Genomic DNA, 20,357 nt, shown 5'->3' on the forward strand with positions numbered 1-20,357 from the left:
TAGGAAGGAGTTTCAAGAGGGAGGGGACATATGTATACCTATGGCTGACTTATGTTGAAGTTTGAAAGAAAACAACACAATTCTGTAAAACAATGATCACTCAATTAAAAAATCAGTACATTTTTTAAAAAGGACACAGTGCTAGAAAGACCCAAAGAAAGGAATGATTAATACAGGCTGGCTTGGGGATGCAGATAGTGCAGGACAGGGATAAGGACAGGATAATTCTCTACCCTAGAATTTCTAGGATGTGAAAAATGGAAACCCTTCAAAGTATGTTGAGAGAGAGAGACAGAAATGAAGAGAAACCTAGATGGCATCAGGATAAGAAGGCAGAGCAAAATGGTGTACCTCAATCATCGTGCACTGATTCATCATTTCAGAAAACATATCCAGACCAGCAATTCAGTCATCAAGACTTATTCATTCTTGGAGATAATTAAGGCTTTAGTGTCATCCCAACTAAGCGTCTGTCTCTATAGTCAATTTTGATCTGCTCCCAAAAGAAAGCAATGCTAATGCATTAATTAAAAGAAGTAAAGCTCCACATTGACAGGCTTTTCTTTAGCAATCTATCATTTCTAGGATTTTAGAAAATAACTCACCAATGAACAAAATTAAGGTTTTCAGGTCTGTTGCTTTAAAGAAAGGTCAACATTTGTGAAAATTTCCACAGAGTAGGTAAATACAAAATGAAAATTTAACATAACCACATCAGTTAAATCTCCCTAAACAAATTTGGAAGGTTGCCTCTGACTTTCACTACACTATTGTTTCACTAAGAGCACAGATGGCACAATTAGCTGGGTATTGACATGATGATAATGAAAAAAAAAATTAGCTAAAAAAGCCAAAATATGATTTGTTTAAGGAAAAAATCAATATCCATATGTAATGATCTTAAGTTCCAATGATAACTATATGAAAGAGCCATCAACATGCATTCATCTCCCTAGGAGATTTCAATTTCATATGCTTAGTTACTTGTGAGAAATAAAAGATAGGAGACATTAAACAGTGTTAAAATCTATAAGCTACACCTTGAGAATGTGGGGAATCATCACCAATTAATGAAGGCATTAAAAAAATACCTTTTAATAATGTACTAAAAATACCTTAGGCTACATGCTAGTCTCCAACATAAGTAGTTACTCATGGTCTTGCAACACATAAACTATCTAGGAGGACAGAGAATGTCTAATCTGGGCCTAATCCAGGCTTCTGAAAGTGGTACTAAAAGTAATAATATTATTGGTATTAACTACACTAATTTTCCACTTAGTGCTCATTTCCTGTGTCCTACACACAGAAATATTGAAATTCCCAGTAACAATCGACATAAAAAAATAAGGATAAACCCAAGTATGCCATTTTTTTCTGGTTCATATTTAGCTTATTTATAAAAGCAAAACATTATAAGCATGATTCATGCCAAAATATTTTATAACTGTTTTGAAAAGCAATCTATTTCTCTCTGAGTTTCTGCAGAACCCATGCTAGCCATTCCAATGATAGATGAAAAATATTTCACAGTAAGATGTCAGTTTCAGAAAAGAGTATCTTTGACTCTTAGAAGTATCTTAGAATTACCTAGACAGTCTCTATGAAAAATATTCCACATTATTTATTTTTATTGTCTTTAAGTTGACTCCAGATGTAGTCAAGTTTAAGTGATAAGGCACCTTGAAAGCTTTCTCAAAAACGTTTAGGTATAAAATACACACTAACTAAACTTGCATTCAGCCAGTTCATATCATCAAGCTTTCTCCTTTTTCTTCTTACCCATGCAGCTACCCACAAGATAACTTTAAGGCTACACAGATCATTTCTCCATGATAACTAATAAATATTCATACAAGCCTTGGAAGAAGAAAATATAAGAGGCAGGACATATTCAAATTATTTCATTTAAAAGCAACTTAATTTTTAAGCTCATACATACTACTCAGTTTTATATATATGCCTGAAAAAAACAGCAGATCACAGAGAACTGTATACTTTATTAGAGGGCCAAAATAATAAGGAAATATGAATAATGATTCCTTATCCAGTAATATGAAACACAATAGTTCCTCTTTCTATGTAATTGGAGTGGCTCAACATATTACTGGTGAAGGCTTCCTTTGTTATCAAACTTGCTGAGAATACGAATAGAACAGAGAGGGGAAAAAATGGACTGAATGGATTCTAGAGAATTAAGGGTGCTTTTTTGAGCCTAAAACTTGAGGCTAATAGAATACTATTCAGCCTTAAAAATAGAAGGAAATCCTGCCTTTTAGACAACATGGGTGAATCTGTAGGACATTATGCTAAGTGATATAAGCCAGACACAGAAGGACAAATACTGTATGACACCATATAATGAGAAATATGAAATAGTCAAACTCTATAAAAGCAGACAGTAGAATAGTGGCTCCCAAGGACTGGTAGATGGGGAAGTGGGAACATAATAGTTAAAGGGTACAACTTTTTTATAACTATTTTATTGAGGTTTGATTAACATAAAAACCTATACATATTTAATATATTCAACTTGATGGATTTGGAGGTAAGTATAAATAGGTGAAATCATCACCACTATCCATGTCATAAACATATCTGTCACCCCTTAAAATTTCCTCCTGTCTTAATTAATGTTGGGTAAGAATATTTAACCTAAGAGCTACCATTTTGGCAAGTTTTAAAATATGCAATGCAAGCCTGCTCAGTCACGCAGTTGTATTCAACTCTTTGCAACCCCATGGACTGTAGTTCACCAGACTCTTCTGCCCATAGGATTTTCCAGGCAAGGATACTGGAGTGTGTTGCCATTTCCTTCTCCAGGGAAAATATGCAATACAATATTGTTAACTTTAGGCATTATGCTGTACAGGACATCTCTATAACTTTAAATTTTTTCATTAGAATGTTAAAAGTGATCATATACCCTGAGAAACTGCAACTCAAAAAGATACATGTACCCCCAGTGATTTCAGCACTGTTTACAACAGTCAGGACATTGAAGCAAACTAAATGTCCATTGGCAAATGAATAGATAAAGATGTCATAGATATATGTAATGGAATATTATTCAGCCATTAAAAAGGAAAATTGGGTCAATTTTAGAAATGTGGATGGAACTAGAGTCTGATATACAGAATGAAGTAAGTCAGAAAGAGAAAAACAAATATCATGTATTAACGCATATATGTGGAATCTAGAAAACTGGTACAGATGAACCACTTTGCAGGGCAAGAATAGAGATGCAGATGTAGAAAACAGATTTGTGGACATGAATTGGTATATTAGAATTAACATATACACACTACCACATGTAAAACAGATATCCAGTGGAAACCTGCTATAGAGTGCAGGGAGCTCAGCTCAGGCTTCTGTGATGACTTAGATGGGTAGGGGTGAAGGAGGGGATACAGGTATACATATAGCTGATTCACTTCTTTGTATAGCAGAGACTAACACGACATTGTAAAGCAACTATGTGCATGTATGCAGCTGTGTTTGACTCTTTTGCGACCCCATGAACTATAGCCTTTCAGGTTCCTCTGTCCTTGAGATTTCCCAGAAAAGAATACTGGATACACCAATAAAAAAAAAAGAATGACAAACTCAGATGAAGAATGGAATTGAGTTGGAAAAGACGAGCAACAAAAAGATGCAACTCCTTAAGTATCAGTGGGCTCATGATGGAGAACCTCCTCAAGCTATTAAGACAAAACACAGAAATATATGAAATGCAGAAATGGTGGCTTGTTGCTGCTACTGCTGCTAAGTCGCTTCAGTCGTGTTCGACTCTGTGCGATCCCATAGACGGTAGCCTACCAGGCTCCCCTGTCCCTGGGATTCTCCAGGCAAGAACACTGGAGTGGGTTGCCATTTCCTTCTCCAATGCATGAAAGTGAAAAGTGAAAGTGAATTCGCGCAATCGTGTCCAACTCTTCGCGACCCCATGGACTGCAGCCCCCCAGGCTCCTCCGCCTATGGGATTTTCCAGGCAAGAGTACTGGAGTGGGGTGCCATTGCCTTCTCCGGAAATGGCGGCTTAGAACTCCTAGTTTATTTCTGACCACTTTCTTTCCTACATACAGTCCTTGCTGATTTGGAATAGGCACCAGCCTTTTTGGTCCCTGAGAACAAGTTCAATAAATTCAGTCTTCAAACTCATTAAATAATTTAATAAGGGTGTTTTTATCTGTTAGCTACCAACAGGTGCTTCCCTGGTAGCTCAGCTAATAAAGAAGCCACCTGCAGTGCAAGAGACCCTGATTCAGTTCCTGGGTTGGGGAGACCCACTGGAGAAGGGATAGGCTACCCACTCCAGTGTTCTTGGGCTTCCCTGGTGGCTCAGCTGGTAAGGAATCTGCCTACAAGCAGGAGACCTGGGTTCGATTCCTGGGTTGGAAAGATCCCCTGGAGAAGGGAAAGGCTACCCACTCCAATGTTCTGGCCTGGAAAATTCCATGCACTGTATACTCTATGGGGTCAAAAGAGCTGGACATGACTGAGCAACTTTCACTTCACTTCACCAACAGGCTCAGATGGTAAAGAATCTGCCTGCAATGTAGGAGACCCAGATTCAACCCCCGGGTCAGGAAGATCCCCTGGAGAAGGGAATGGCAACCTACTCCAGTATTTTTGCCTGAAGAATTCCATGGAGGAGCCTGGTGGGTTTTAATCCATGGGGTTGCAAAGAATCAGACATGACTGAGCGACTAATACTTTCACTTTTCACTCTCAACAGGAAATCCTACAGAATTATTTGATCTCAGTGGGCTGTTTCACAAGGGTGGCCCAATTCAAGTTTTGAAAACCTACACCATTTCCTGCTATGACTTATCAGGAAATTCAGTAATTTCCCAGTCAATCCATCGAAGAAAATTAAACTCATCCAGTGGGTAAAGGCTTATTTTACCATGATCTGGAATAAGTGAAATACTGAATGTCCAGCATATGAGAACATTCAAATGTCCACCACTGATTTCACCCCTTGAACTTAAGGGGGTCCAGCCATGTAACACCAATGGAACTACCTAAACTAAGAAATTGAGAAGGCAATTCTGGAGAAAAAAACAATGCTGTGAAGGGACACTGTCCTACCCAAAGACATCTATCCCCTAGCTCAAGAGATCAGCGTGGAGTGTTCATCCAAATATTTTTCTTCTGATGTAGGGACCATGGAAACCAGGAGGCTAAAATTAACAACTCCAAAACCAAAATAGAGAAGTCTTGGATGTTTAGCTGGAGGAAAGCATTTATCAAGAGGTAGGGAAAAACAAACAAAAAATCTCCAAAGTCCATCTGTATAACAGCCATGATTCTGAGTTTGGCTCTCAGATGCTGTGAGAAGATGAAATTGCATCAGCATGTTCAAAATACAGCTGTTTTCACCTGAGGCAGATGTGAGCATTATTGGTCACCATGACATATTATTATGCATGAGTATTGCCTAGTAGAGTCGGGTAACTCCACCTAACTGTCAACATCCCTCAATCTTAGAGGTTGAGAAGGCTCCTGGCTTGGAATAAACAAAGTAGAAGGAACTAGATTTCCTTTTGAATCCCTCCTGCAAGTGAAATAAATTAAAACAAAACCAAAACAACAAAGAACCAATAGGCAAACTGGGGTGGGCTTGACTGAGGATAGATTTCAGAAAAAAAAAAAAGCAGGCTCCTCAAAGGGAAATAGAAAGCTCTGCACAAAAGGTTGGCTACTGCACCCAGTAAAAAAACAAGTGCTGGCCTGGAACCCAGTCTGGCAGTACCTCTTCAGTTCAGTTCATTTCAGTCACTCAGTCGTGTCCAACTCTTTGCGACCCCACAGACTGCGGCATGCCAGGCCTTCCTGTCCATCATCAACTCCCAGAGTTTACTCAAACTCATGTCCACTGAGTTTGTGATGCCATCCAACCATCTCATCCTCTGTTGTCCCCTTCTCCACCTGCCTTCAATCTTTCCCAGCATCAGGATCTTTTCCAGTGAATCAGTTCTTTACATCAGGTGGCCAAAGTATTGGAGCTTCAGCTTCAGCATCAGTCCTTCCAATGAATATTCAGGACTGATCTCCTTCAGAATGGACTGGTTGGACCTCCAAAGGACTGTCCAACGGACTTGCTGTCCAAAGGACTCTCAGGAGTCTCCTCCAACACCACAGTTCAAAAGCATCAATTTTTTGGACTCAGCTTTCTTTATAGTCCAACTCTCACATCCATACATGAATATTGGATATACCTCTTACACTTTAGTTAAAACTCTTGTTCTGATTCAGTAGGTCTGGAGAGGGCCCAGATGCTATATTTCTAATAAATTCCCACGTGATACTGATGCTACTGGTTCATGGACGCTGCTTTGTTCATCAAGGCTTTAGGGAGCAGAAATGGGTAAACTGAAGGAAATAGGTTAACAATATTTGAGACGGTTTCTCCCTTGTGGATTGGTCCATACAAAATAGACTCCTTCCCTCAACAGTCATACTACCCTCCTCTCATACATTACATCACTCACCACACCACACACAGTTGGTTTATGATTGACATAAGGGCCTAAAGTTAGTAGATTCGTTTTTTCATTAGCAACTCTGCAGTAAAAGATGAAGGAGAAGCAAAAAGAGGCAGGAGTAGCAAGTCAGGCCACAAAAGAACATAGGAATTAATTCCAAATCACCATAAGAAATAGAAGAAGAGGAAAATTACTAAAAATGGCCAAAAACTGCTAATAAAGTAGAGAAGATTCAGACCATTATAATTTGCGGATGTCAATACAAAGAGGTTGGTAAAATACTAGACATACAAATTAAATCTACAGCAGAGCTTTTAGTTGAACCTATGAAGCAAAAAGCCCCTAAATGTTTCTAGGAAACACAGAATGATAATTAGAAACTAATTATAGTAATATGAACAATGTCATTGAATATTCTCTTTATTTCACAACGAACATTGTTGGTGTATATTAATGAACCTTAAAACAATATCAGGCACTTCACGGCCCAATTTCAGTCTTGCTTTTTAATTAAAGATTTAGTGTAGTCAATCCAGAGTTCTAATATGATATTATACTGGAGTTGTATGAGGTATTGTTACTTGAAGAACTCAACTAAAATTTTAAATTTGTCATTATAGCAGGTAACTCGAACCTGAAGATCAGCTTAAATTGATGGGCAATCCTTTTACATTCAGCCATTTTTGCACATGTATATTGTCATAAAAACTCCTGAACTGAAATGCCTTTGGATGGGCTACACACTGTTTTTAAAATAAGTTTTATTGATTTTTATTTATTGTTGGCTGCAGTGGGTCTTTGTTACTGCGTCTGCTTTTCCCTAGTTGGGGCGAGTGGGGGCCACTCTCTAGCTCTGGCGCTCAGGCTTCTCACTGTTCTCTATTTGTAGTCTCTTGTTGTAAAGCATGGGCTCTAGGGTGCACTGGCTTCAGTAGTTGCAGTTCCCAGGCTCTAGAGCACAGGCTCAGTAGTTGTGATATATGGGCTTAGTGGCTGCACAGCATGTGGAATCTTCTTGGATCAAGGATCAAGCCCATGTTTTCTGCATTGGCAGGTGAATTCTTTACCACTGAGCCCACCAGGGAAGCTAGCTACACCCTATTGAATCGACCACAATCCCAGTTCAGATGGGAAACTTAGTGCACTTATGTGCCTGGATTCTGAATGCATTTTACTTTACAGCCCTTGTATTGAAGTATTTTAAGGAGATATGTTCTCATTTTCAATGGTTGACAAAATAACAAGTAGTTTTCACATTTTGTGTTTAAAGGTAAAGCTAACTCTCTGAGTTACTGATGGCATGGAGTTTAATATTTACTTAAGGATATAGGACATATTAAAGGAGGGCATGGCAACTCACTCCAGTATTCTTGTCTGGTGAATCCCATGGACAAAGGAGCTTGACAGTCCACAGGGTCACAAAGAGTTGGACACGACTGAAGTGACTTAGCATGCACGCAAGCATAGGACATACAGAAAATAACTCTAAGCCAAGGTGAGGTATAATAATAGAGGCAAACAATAACAACAAATGTTTTGAGAGAACAGAGAAAAAGGTTCAGAATAGTTTTCTCCAAAGAGCTTTCTGAGATAACCATTGAAGAATGGACAGTATGTAATGGTCAGAATGACCTGGAAGTCTGGAAGTGGATAAGTGATGAAGGAAGTCCCAGATGTGGGAAAACATAAGGCGTCACCAAGGAAGAACAAGAAACTAGAACAAAGTGGGCTTAAAAGACAGTAACAGGAAAAAAGAGAATGCATTTCATTAGAGCAAAATATCATTCTATTTCAGCCTTCATCTGCTCCATTGCTCTCTCTCTTTCATCTGAGAGAAATGCAGTTATTAAACACCAACATCTGGGCCTGCCTACTTGTGTTCTGGTCCTAATTATTAGCATAGTCTCAAGGCTGAATTCTTCCCGATCACTGGTCTTCTTTTGATCCTTGTTTACAAGGAAGCATTGTACAACTCTTGCTGATTGCTCTCACATGCTCAGCACTAGTCTCCTTTATGCTTAATCACTGCTAAGGCTTTGGTCTTTCTGATTTTGTTCTCTTCTCTAAGCTGTGCAAGCCAAGGCCAGAGCACACCCGAGTCCCCTGAGCTTGGCCGTTCACTGTCTCCTGGAGCCAGAGCACATATTTCTAAGCACTTTCATCATAACATTCTCGGCAAACATTGTACATGTCCCCATATTTCCCACTGTATCAGAATTAAACTCTTTGGTTGGCTTTCAAAGACCCTCATTATTTGACCCAATTCTAGCTGTTCCCGTCTATCCACCCAGTTCTCAGCAGTTTGGTCCCTCCAAGCTCTACATGCAGAGTTGGTTGCAGTAGTAGTTGTAAGCTTGATAAAATTCTTCATTTTTCAAACTCAGCTTATCACTACTCTTCAGGAACCCTTTCTTGACTCCTCATTGATTTCAGTCACCCTCTTAACTTCTGTATATAATCTACATCATACTGGTTCATACATCTTTATTTTAATATTATTTTCTTTCACATTTATTTATTACATGTTTGCAATTAAATTTTGGTAAGATTATGATTTTTTATGCAGTTTTGACTTGTTTTACTGTCAAGTATCGAACATAATGTTAACCATGTCATGAGTTTTTATAAATAATTATTGAATAATGAGTTAGAGCTTCAATAAGTAAATGTCTAGAACAGATTTTAAATAGTTTTATGAAAAGTGCTGGAGGAAATAGTGTTACACTGAATGCAGACTTACCAGAGAAGACACTAGGTATCTTGGAGAGAAAACTTTTGACAGTACGAATAGGAATTCCATTTTTTTCATCTTGCATGCGTGCTATGACGTCTTCCATCTAAATAACAATAATAAAATGATTAAAGCATTTTAAAAGTTGAACTTTTTGAGAAAAAAAATAGTTCTCATAGAATTTTGTATATCTGTTTTACTTAGCTAAGAATAATGCCATATTTTTGTCTTTCTACACTTTATCATATAAATATTTTCAGTTTGGTTAAAAGATGATTGAGAAAACAGAAAGGTGGTTATTTTTGAGTCCACTAAGCTTAAGAATAATTTTGTGCTTAGAATATTGCCTCTCTCCTGTTTTCATATTCTTTGGTTATAAATGATAGAAAATATTGTGATGATAAGATCCACATTTCATTAGTGCTATCTCTTGAACTCAGTGCAAAAGAAAATAGAAGACTTAAAAGCATCAGGTTGATTTCCTCTTCAGACAAGAGAGTTTCTATGATTTGACTTAACATTAACTTCTACAACCTGTGATCTGCCTAGAAATACAGGACTAACTGCCAGCAACTGTTGCTTCTCTTGTTCAGGCATTTACTAAAGTGAGATATGAAATGTACATGTATGAACACACATGTACACAATTAATAAAACAAATGTCACATGAGAGCCTTTTGCCCATTTACTACCTTCCAAGATATGTATTTTTCTTTCAATTTGATTAGTACATTCTCTTCTGTTTCTGTAAATTTTTCAGTTTTAAAGGGCTTTGCTTTACCAAGTCTAATATGAAATTTAGTTCTAAATACCATTCGTTCAAATCACAGCTTCAGACTTTTGTATGTGCTTCTAAATCTATGGCACGTATTTACACACAAACATACATATGTTGTATGAACAGTATGAATCTCAAAATCTGTTTATTTATGATCCTATAAATGGCTTAGTGGTAAAGAACCCATCTGCCAATGCAGGAGACACAGGAAATGCAGGTTCGATCTCTGGGTCAGGAAGATCCCCTGAAGAAGGAAAGGCAGCCCACTCCAGTATTCTTGCCTAGGCAGTCCATGGACAGACGACTTAGCAACTAAAAAACAACAAAATTACTGATGCCGGATCCTAGACCAGACTTACAGAAGGCACTATGGATGTGAAAATGAATATAATACACTTGCTGCCTTCAAAAAAAATTCAGGCAATATTGAAAACAATGGTAAAATTTGAGTAAGGTTTCATTAAATAGTGTAGTACCAATATGAATTTCCCATTTTTGAAAATTATGCTATAATTATATAAGATGCTGGAATTAGAGGAAACTGAGTAAAGGACATATAGAGAACTTTATGTATTATTTTTGCATCTTTTTCTGTGAATCTAAAGTTATTCAAAATAAAACATTTAAAAAAGTTTTATTTTGTATTGGAGTGTAGTCGATTAACAATGTCATGATAGTTTAGGGGGAGTGGCAAAGGGACTCAGCCATACATATACATGTATCCATTCTCCCCCAAACTCCGCTCCCATCCAGGCCAGCACATAACATTGAGAAGAGTTCCATGTGCTGTATAGTAGCTCCTTCTTAGTTATCCATTGAAAATATGGCAGTATATATATGTCCATCCAAACTCCCTAAATATCCATTCCCCCATTCTTCCCCTCAATGTCTAATTGTTTTATCAATCAATTATCAACCAATACAACTTCAGAACAATATTCAGTGAAGAAATCTTACTTGCCTGGGTAAGTATTTTCAGGTTTATTAACATGAGAAACTGAGATGTGGGAAGAATGGATATAAGCTCTTATTATCATTTATGACTCTCTGAACAAGCTACGTAAGTTCTCTAAGGCTTCATTTTCTTATGTATAAAATGCATATAATAATATTTATAATTACTCTTTCACACTATTTGTAGGATTGGGTTGGGGCAAAAGGGGTAATTTACTAAACAAGCTAGCATATATAAAGCACCATACATGGGCAGACAACAAATACTGGACTTCAGATGTCTATAAACACCCCTGATACTTAGAGATGTGTATTTTCCACTCCTTATCTCCCTTTTCCATGTGAAAGCAGCACCATCAGCTGAATTCTCCTGCCTCTCTCTGTTCCCTAACCCACTCCACTCTGGGGAACTGGGCTGGCTTAAGTAGGATTGGTAAAGAGAAATTGGCCTATTAGGCCCATCGCTTTCCTGTGGGGAAGCCCCTAACCAAATCTGCTGTTTTAGAGAGGCCCACCCCAGTGGGTGAGTAGTCAGTTAGGTACTAGGTTTTAGGATTAAGTCTCCCGTGTTCACAAATACTCTTCAGTATAATAGCTTTGTCAGCAATCAAGGTGCTACTGTGATCTCTAACTGCTTTACTTTCTGATTGTGAGTTTCAGTGGGTTCTGAATTCAGATAGGAAAGGAAGTCTTTTTTCTAAGATCAGACCCCCAAACACCCCAACATATTCAATTCCTCACATGTAGTAAATATATTTCATCCAATTACAGAATCATGAAAAAAGATCCACTTTTATGACTTTTATTTTGTTGTTGTTTGTCCTTCATTCATCTGACACAACATTCAGAAATGATGAATAAGCTGCTTTGCTTTACCTAATATCAGCCTGTAAACCTTTGTATGATCAGCTAACTAGTTTAAACCCAGCCACCTATGATGGACATGGAAACCTCTCTGACTCTCACTTAAATCAATTCAGCTCCCCAGCATGTAACAATCATCACCTCTGGTTTTGGGTGCGGAATTAAGGTCCACCTCTCAGTCTGCTGAATTTCAAAGGACCAAGGTTATGAGTGTGGGAATTAAGAGTAACCTGGAGCTACCCCACGTCCAAGGTCAGGGGCAGTGGCCTAGAGTGCCAGGCTGCAACAGCGCAGGAACGGCCGAGAGGAGCTACCCTGTGTCCAAGGTCAGTGGCGGTTAGGAGGAGCTACCCCACGTCCGAGGTCAGGGGAGGCCGGGAAAAGCCACCTCGGGAGAAGCAATGACAGAATGATCTCTGTTCATCTCCAAGGCAAACCATTCAATGTCACAGTTATCCAAGTCTATGCCCCAAACAGTAATGCTGAAGAAACTGAAGTTGAATGGTTTTATGAAGACCTACAAGACCTTTTAGAACTAACACCCCAAAAAGATGTCCTTTTCATTATAGGGGACTGGAATGCAAAAGTAAAAAGTCAAGAAACACCTGGAGTAACAGGCAAATTTGGCCTTGGAATGCAAAAGGAAACAGGGCAAAGACTAAGAGTTTTGCAAAGAAAAAGCACTGGTCATAGCAAACACCCTCTTCCAACAACACAAGAGAAGACTCTACGCATGGACATCACCAGATGGTCAACACCGAAATCAGATTGATTATATTCTTTGCAGCCAAAGATGGAGAAGCTCTATACAGTCAACAAAAACAAGACCAGGAGCTGACTGTGGCTCAGATCATGAACTCCTTACTGCCAAATTCAGACTCAAATTGAAGAAAGTAGGGAAAACCACTAGACCATTCAGGTATGACCTAAATCAAATCCCTTATGATTATACAGTGGAAGTGAGAAATAGATTTAAGGGCCTAGATCTGATAGATAGAGTGCCTGATGAACTATGGATGGAGGTTCGTGACATTGTACAGGAGACAGGGATCAAGACCATCCCCATGGAAAAGAAATGCAAAAAAGCAAAATGGCTGTCTGGGGAGGCTTTACAAATAGATGTGAAGAGAAGAGAGGCAAAAAGCAAAGGAGAAAAGGAAAGATATAGGCATCTGAATGCAGAGTTCCAAAGAATAGCTAGAAGAGATAAGAAAGCCTTCTTCAGCGATCAATGCAAAGAAATCGAGGAAAACAACAGAATGGGAAAATTAGAGATACCAAGGGAACATTTCATGCAAAGATGGGCTCGATAAAGGACAGAAATGGTATGGACCTAACAGAAGCAGAAGATATTAAGAAGAGGTGGCAAGAATACATGGAAGAGCTGTACAAAAAAGATCTTCATCACCCAGATAATCACGATGATGTGATCACTAATCTAGAGTCAGACATCTTGGAATGTGAAGTCAAGTGGGCCTTAGAAAGCATCACTATGAACAAAGCTGGTAGAGGTGATGGAATTCCAGTTGAGCTGTTTCAAATTCTGAAAGATGATGCTGTGAAAGTGCTGCACTCAATGCCAGCAAATTTGGAAAACTCAGCAGTGGCCACAGGACTGGAAAAGGTCAGTTTTCATTCCAATCCCAAAGAAAGGCAATGCCAAAGAATGCTCGAACTACTGCACAATTGCACTCATCTCACATGCTAGTAAAGTAATGCTCAAAATTCTCCAAGCCAGGCTTCAGCAATATGTGACCTGTGAACTCCCTGATGTTCAAGCTGGTTTTAGAAAAGGCAGAGGAACCAGAGATCAAATTGCCAACATCTGCTGAATCATGGAAAAAGCAAGAGCGTTCCAGAAAACATCTATTTCTGCTTTATTGACTATGCCAAAGCCTTTGACTATGTGGATCACAATAAACTGGAAAATTCTGAAAGAGATGGAAATACCAGACCACATAACCTGCCTCTTGAGAAATGTGTATGCAGGTCAGGAAGCAACAGTTAGAACTGGACATGGAACAACAGACTGGTTCCAAATAGGGAAAGGAGTACGTCAAGGCTGTATATTGTCACCCTGCTTATTTAACTTCTATGCAGAGTACGTCATGAGAAACGCTGGACTGGAAGAAACACAAGCTGGAATCAAGATTGCCGGGAGAAATATCAATAACCTCAGATATGCAGATGATACCACTCTTATGGCAGAAAGTGAAGAGGAGCTAAAAAGTCTCTTGATGAAAGTGAAAGAGGAGAGCGAAAAAGTTGGCTTGAAGCTCAACATTCAGAAAATGAAGATCATGGCATCTGGTCCCATCACTTCATGGGAAATAGATGGGGAAACAGTAGAAACAGTGTCAGACTTTATTTTTTGGGGCTCCAAAATCACTGCAGATGGTGACTGCGGCCATGAAATTAAAAGACGCTTACTCCTTGGAAGAAAAGTTATGACCAACCTAGACAGTATATTCAAAAGCAGAGACATTACTTTGCCGACTAAGGTCCCTCTAGTCAAGGCTGTGGTTTTTCCAGTAGTCATGTATGGATGTGAGAGTTGGACTGTGAAGAAAGCTGAGCGCCGAAGAATTGATGCTTTTGAATTGTGGTGTTGGAGAAGACTCTTGAGAGTCCCTTGGACTGCAAGGAGATCCAACCAGTCCATTCTGAAGGAGATCAGCCTGGGTTTATCTTTGGAAGGAATGATGCTAAAGCTGAAACTCCAGTACTTTGGCCACCTCATGCGAAGAGCTGATTCATTGGTAAAGACTCTGATGCCGGGGTGGGGGAGTGGGGGGGGTGGGGGGGTGGGGGGGTATTGGGGGCGGGAGGAGAAGGGGACGACCGAGGATGAGATGGCTAGATGGCATCACGGACTTGATGGACGTGAGTCTGAGTCAACTCCGGGAGATCGTGATGGACAGGGAGGCCTGGTGTGCTGCGATTCATGGGGTCGCAAAGAGTCAGACACAATTGAGCGACTGAAATGAACTGAACTGAACTGAACTGAACTATGTGGTTGTATTTTTCATGTCAATCTATGCCAAAACCAATACAGAATTGTAAAGTAAAAATTAAAAATAAATAAATAAATTTAAAAAAAATAAAAAAATAAAAAAAAAATAAAATCTTCCATTTTCTTGAGCCATAATTTCCACAGGAGGAAAATAGTTTAAAAATTCATGTAAAAACAGGATTTGTATTCCAGATTGAAAATGTGATGATCGAAATGAATTCATCTGTTTTCATCTTAATTCAAATATGATCTATGCATGAACTTTATCATGAAATGGAAAGAGTAAACAAAATGACAAAACAAAGATAAATTCAATCTAGTTTTTAAAAGCTAAGATCAGTCACAAAGGCCACATATAATAAAAAATCATTCTAAACTCATTTAAGCTTTCACTCAGAGTCTATTTTTAAAATAAGCAGGTTTTTAACATGCTTGATTACCAGCATTCTCATTATAAGATTAGAAAATAAGAGCAGACAAACTAAAGAACAAGCTAGATAGGAAGAGACTAAAAAAGTAACTCTAATAAATGATAAAACCCTTTGAGATGATTTAATTTAAGGCTTCAGATGTCATAGCTTTAATTTAATTTAACACCTTTAATTTAAAGACTCAGATGTCCTACCTTTCAAATAAGACATGTATATATACATCTATCTATCTACCTATCTATCTGTATTTCTCAAAAAAAGGCAATGCCAAAGAATGTTCCAACTACCAAGCAATTGCACTCATCTCATGCTCTAGCAAAGTAATGCTCAAAATTCTCCAAGCCAGGCTTCAACAGTATGCGAACTGAGAACTTAGAGATGCTCAAGCTGAATTTAGAAAAGGCAGAGGAACCAGAGATCAAATTTCAAACATCTGTTGGATCATATAAAAAACAAGAGAATTTCAGAAAAACATCTACTTCTGCTGTATTGACTATGCCAAAGCCTTTGACTGTGTGGATCACAACAAAGTGTGAAAAATTCAAGAGATGGGAATACCAGACCACCTTATCTGCCACCTGAGAAATCCTTATGCAGGTCAAGAAGCAACAGTTAGAACCGGACATGGAACAACAGACTGGTTCCAAATTGGGAAAGGAGAACGTCAAGGCTGTATATTATCACCCTGTTCATTTAACTTATATGCAGAGTACATCATATGAAATACCAGGCTAGATGAAAGACAAGCTACAATCAATATTGCTGGGAGAAATATCAATAACCTCAGATATGCAGATGACACCAGCCTTATGGCAGAAAGCGAAGAAGAACTAGAGTCTCTTGATGAAAGTGAAAGAGCAGAGTGAAAAAGCTGGCTTAAAACTCAACATTCAAAAAACAAAGATCATAGCATCCCATCTCATCAATTCCTGGCAAACAGATGGGGAAACGATGGAAACAGTAACAGACTTTATATTCAGGGACTCCAAAATCACTGCAAATGATGACTGCAGCCACAAAATTAAAAGATGCTTGCTCCTTGAAAGAAAAGCTATGACAAATCTAGACAGCATATTGAAAAAGCAGAGACATTACTTAACCAACAAAGTTCCATATCGTCAAAGCTATGGTTTTTCCAATAGTCATGTATGGATATGATGGTTGGGTCATAAAGAAAGCTGAGTGCCCAAGAAATGATACTTTTGAACTGTGGTGTGGGAGAAGACTTTTGAGAGTCCCTTGGACTGAAAGGAGATTGAACCAGTCAATCCTATAGGAGATCAGTCCCGAATATTCATTGGGAGGACTGATGCTGAAGCTGAAGCTCCAATACTCTGGCCATCTGATGCAAAGAAATGATTTATTTGCAAAGACCCTGATGCTGGGAAAGATTGAAGGCAGGAGGAGAAGGGGACGACAGAGGATGCGATGGTTGGATGGCATCACCGACTCAATGGACATGAGTTTGAGCAAGTGCCTGGAGTTGGTGATGGACAGGGAAGCCTGATGTACTGTTGTCCATGGGGTCACAAAGAGTTGGACATGACTGAGCAACTGTATTGAACTGAACTGAATCAACAACAGTGCAATATCTGTAAATTAATGTGATACAGTACATTAACAAATTAAAGAATAAAAATTATATGAACATCTCAACAGATACAGAAAGAAGCATTTGACAAAATTCAATATCTATATATGATTTAAAACAACACTCAACAAAGTGAGTATACAGAAACAAACCTCATGTAATAAAGACCATATATGATAAACCCACATAAGCAGTCACATGCAGTTGTGAGAGCTGGACACTAAAGAAGGCAGAGAGTTGAAGAATTGATAGCGTCAAACTATGGTGCTATAGAAGACTCCTGAGAGTCCCTTGGACAGCAAGAAGTCAAAACACGTCAATCTTAAGGGAAATCAACCCTGAATACTCATTGGAAGGACTGATGCTGAAGTTGAAGCTCCAGTATTTTGGTCATCTGATGCAAAGAGCTGACTCATTGGAATGTTCCTGATGCTGGGAAAGGTTGAGGGCAGAAGGACAAGAGTGCATCAGAGGATGAGATGGCTGGATGGCATCACCGACGTGATGGACATGAACTTGGGCAAACTTCGGGAGATGGCGAGGGACAGAGAGGCCTGGTGTGCTGCATGGGGTCAGAAAGAGTCAGACACGACTGGGTGACTGGACAACAACAACAATGACAAACCCACAGCCAACATCATACTCAAGGATGAAAAGAACTTCTTTCCTGTAAGATCACAAACAGGAAAAGGATGTCAACTCTCACTACTTTTATTCACCATAGTATTAGAAGTCCTAGACACAGCAATCAAGAAAAAAAGAGGAATTCCAACTGGAAAAGAAGTAAAACTGTTATTTTCAAGTGACAGATTACCCAGAAAATCCTAAAGACGTCACCGAAAAAAAAAAAATTAGAACTCATCAATGAACTGCGCAAAGATGCAAGATTTAAAATCAATATATAGAAGTCTATTGCATTGCTACCAATTTACAACAAACTAACAGAGAAAAAAATTAAGAAAACTATCCCATTTACAATTGCAGCAAAATATAAAACATATAGGGATAAATCTAAGGAGGTAAAAGACCTGAACATGGAAAATTGTAAGATGCTGATGAAGGAAATGAAAACATAAACAGATGGAAAGATATACCACAGTCTTGGATTGGAAGAACTAATACTGCTAAAATACCATACTACCCAAATTAGTCTACAGCTTCAATGCAAGGTCTATCAAAATACACACTGTATTTTTCACAGAACTAGAACAAATAATTCTAACATTTGTATGGAAACACAGAAGACCCACAGAAGCCAAAATAAGCTTTAGAAAGAGAAACAAAGCTGAAGGTATCACATTTCCTAATTTCAAACTGTACCACATAACTATAGGCATCAAAACAGTACGGTGTTGGGACAAAACAAGTCACATAAATCACTGGAACAAAAGGGAGACCACAGAAACTATACCACAATTATAGGGGAATTAATCTATGGGAAAGGATGCAAGGATATAGAGTGAGGAAAAGACAACCTTCAACAAGGCCACTGTTGGGAAAACTAGACAGTTACATGCAAAAGAATCAAACTGAACTACTCTCGCACACCAAGCACAAAAATAAACTCAAAATGAATTAAAGATTTAAATGAAAGACCTTAAACCATAATGCTTCCAGTATTATCTTTGAGTCAGTGATGCCATCCAACCATCTTGTCCTTTGTTATTCCCTTCTCTTCCTGCTTTCAATCTTTCCCAACATCAGGGTCTTTTCTAATGAGTTGGTTCTTCGTATCAGGGGGCCAAAGTATTGAAATAGAGCTTCAGCTTCAGCATCAGTCCTTCCAATGAATATTCAGCATTGATTTCCTTTAGCATTGACTGGTTGGATCTCCTTGCAGTCCAAGGGAGTCTCAAGAGTCCTCTCCACCACAATTCAAAAGCATCAATTCTTCAGTGCTCAGCTTTCTTTATCCTCAACTCTCCCATCCATACATGACTACTCGAAAAACCAGCAGTCCAGCTAGAGCTGTAAATATAAGGTTAAGTTCCCTAAGTCTCATCACTACCAGGAGACTTCAGATATAGAAAACTGTCAAAAGATTTTTAAGACCAGAAAGGACGGTGCACTGAGAAAGAAATTTAAGAGACAAGTGTACTTGCAGCATTGATCAAATAGAAAAATATGGCAAACTTTCTGAATTAGGTAGACAAGATCTATATTCACTATGTGTTGTGTTTTTTCCCAGCCTGGAAGCACCAGGCAGTTCTTTGCCCTTCTATATGCCTGAAGACCTAGAATCTGAACATTCTTGTCAGGGCTCAGGAGTCAGAAATGTGAGATCCTTTTCAAGGACTATAAAAAAAGTTTATCCAGTGGTTTCATTGATACATAGGTTCTCCTAGGTTGGACTATTTGTTCCTTCCCAAAACTGCAAAAGACAATGACAGAGGAAGTACTATTCTGCCCAAGCTCCTTTCCCATCAGGGATTCCATAAGAGAATTAAGCCCTTCAAAATATGATATTCATGATTATTTTCTGAATTCTCTCAGAGTTGGTAGTGGGGTAGTGGCATTCTGATAGTATAGCAGTTAACTCTTTACATAAAATGGAATCCTCAGGCAATCAGGGTTTAACATTCTCAGAAAATCCTGGTTGAGAGCTCTGTTCCAGACGAGACTTGTCAGTGCATGGAGCTCTGTTCCAGACGAGACCTGTCAGTGCACGGAGTGTTTTTTCTGGAGTCACTAGCACTAGCTATGTTCTGTTTCCGCTGAGAAAAAATGAGGGCTTTAGATTAAGTGTGGGTAGAAGGACTACGGGAATGATTTCACTATTGTTGTAACAAGAATGACCAAAACGATGTCTTATGATCACCACCACCAGATATGTGATTACTGTTTAGCCTAGGTTAATCCAGCCTGCTTAGCATAAGAATTAATACTCTGTCTGTGGCTCCCATTTTGAAAAAAAATTAAGGATTATAACCTGAAGGTAAATCAAAAGCACTTTAAATGGACAAAAGCATACTCATGCTAATGATGAAGGTTTACCTACTTCAGAGGCACACTCTAAAAATAAAAATATGATGATTTGGCTATCTGCCTTATATTTCATGTTTTTCAAAGTTTTAAATTGGTTTTCACTGCTGCTGATGTTGATCTTCTCTACATGAATTCCTTGGTCTACTTATTTCATAAAATGATTTTTAAAGTTCAGTTTCTTAGAATTCTTTTGAGGTCAGCAAGTAAATTGTAGAAATCAAAAGGGGAAAAATTCCTCTTTTATCTGTCGTAAAGCTACCAATTCAGGCATTACAAGGCAAAAATGGGATTTACTTTTTCAAAAGCATTTGAACAGACATATTAATGTTTCCAACCTACTGAACAGTTAACTATAAATAAGGGAAAATTCCATCTGACTTTTCTGATTCACCATTTGCATGTAGAAGGTTGGAGATGGGGATTTGGCAAAAATCACCTCTTAATAACTGATATGTCCACCAAATAAAGCTCTCTACACCGAGTTTAGTGCAGCTCTTCACTCACTCAACTCTACTCTTA

The 20,357-nt window shown here is 38.5% G+C and overlaps 1 protein-coding gene across 2 annotated transcripts in view; it reads right to left on the reverse strand.

The window, feature by feature from the left end:
• The window catches only part of RGS7 (regulator of G protein signaling 7), a 484,813-nt gene that overhangs the window by 205,378 nt on the left and 259,078 nt on the right, over positions 1-20,357 (reverse strand). For both annotated transcript variants that reach the window (XM_040263568.1, XM_040263569.1), the window contains exon 3: positions 9,232-9,328. In XM_040263568.1, coding sequence (XP_040119502.1) covers positions 9,232-9,328 — 97 coding nt within the window. The remainder of the gene's footprint in view (positions 1-9,231; positions 9,329-20,357) is intronic.

Source organism: Oryx dammah, unplaced genomic scaffold (assembly GCF_014754425.2).
Source record: "Oryx dammah isolate SB20612 unplaced genomic scaffold, SCBI_Odam_1.1 HiC_scaffold_21, whole genome shotgun sequence".
NCBI classification, from domain to species: Eukaryota; Metazoa; Chordata; class Mammalia; order Artiodactyla; family Bovidae; genus Oryx; species Oryx dammah.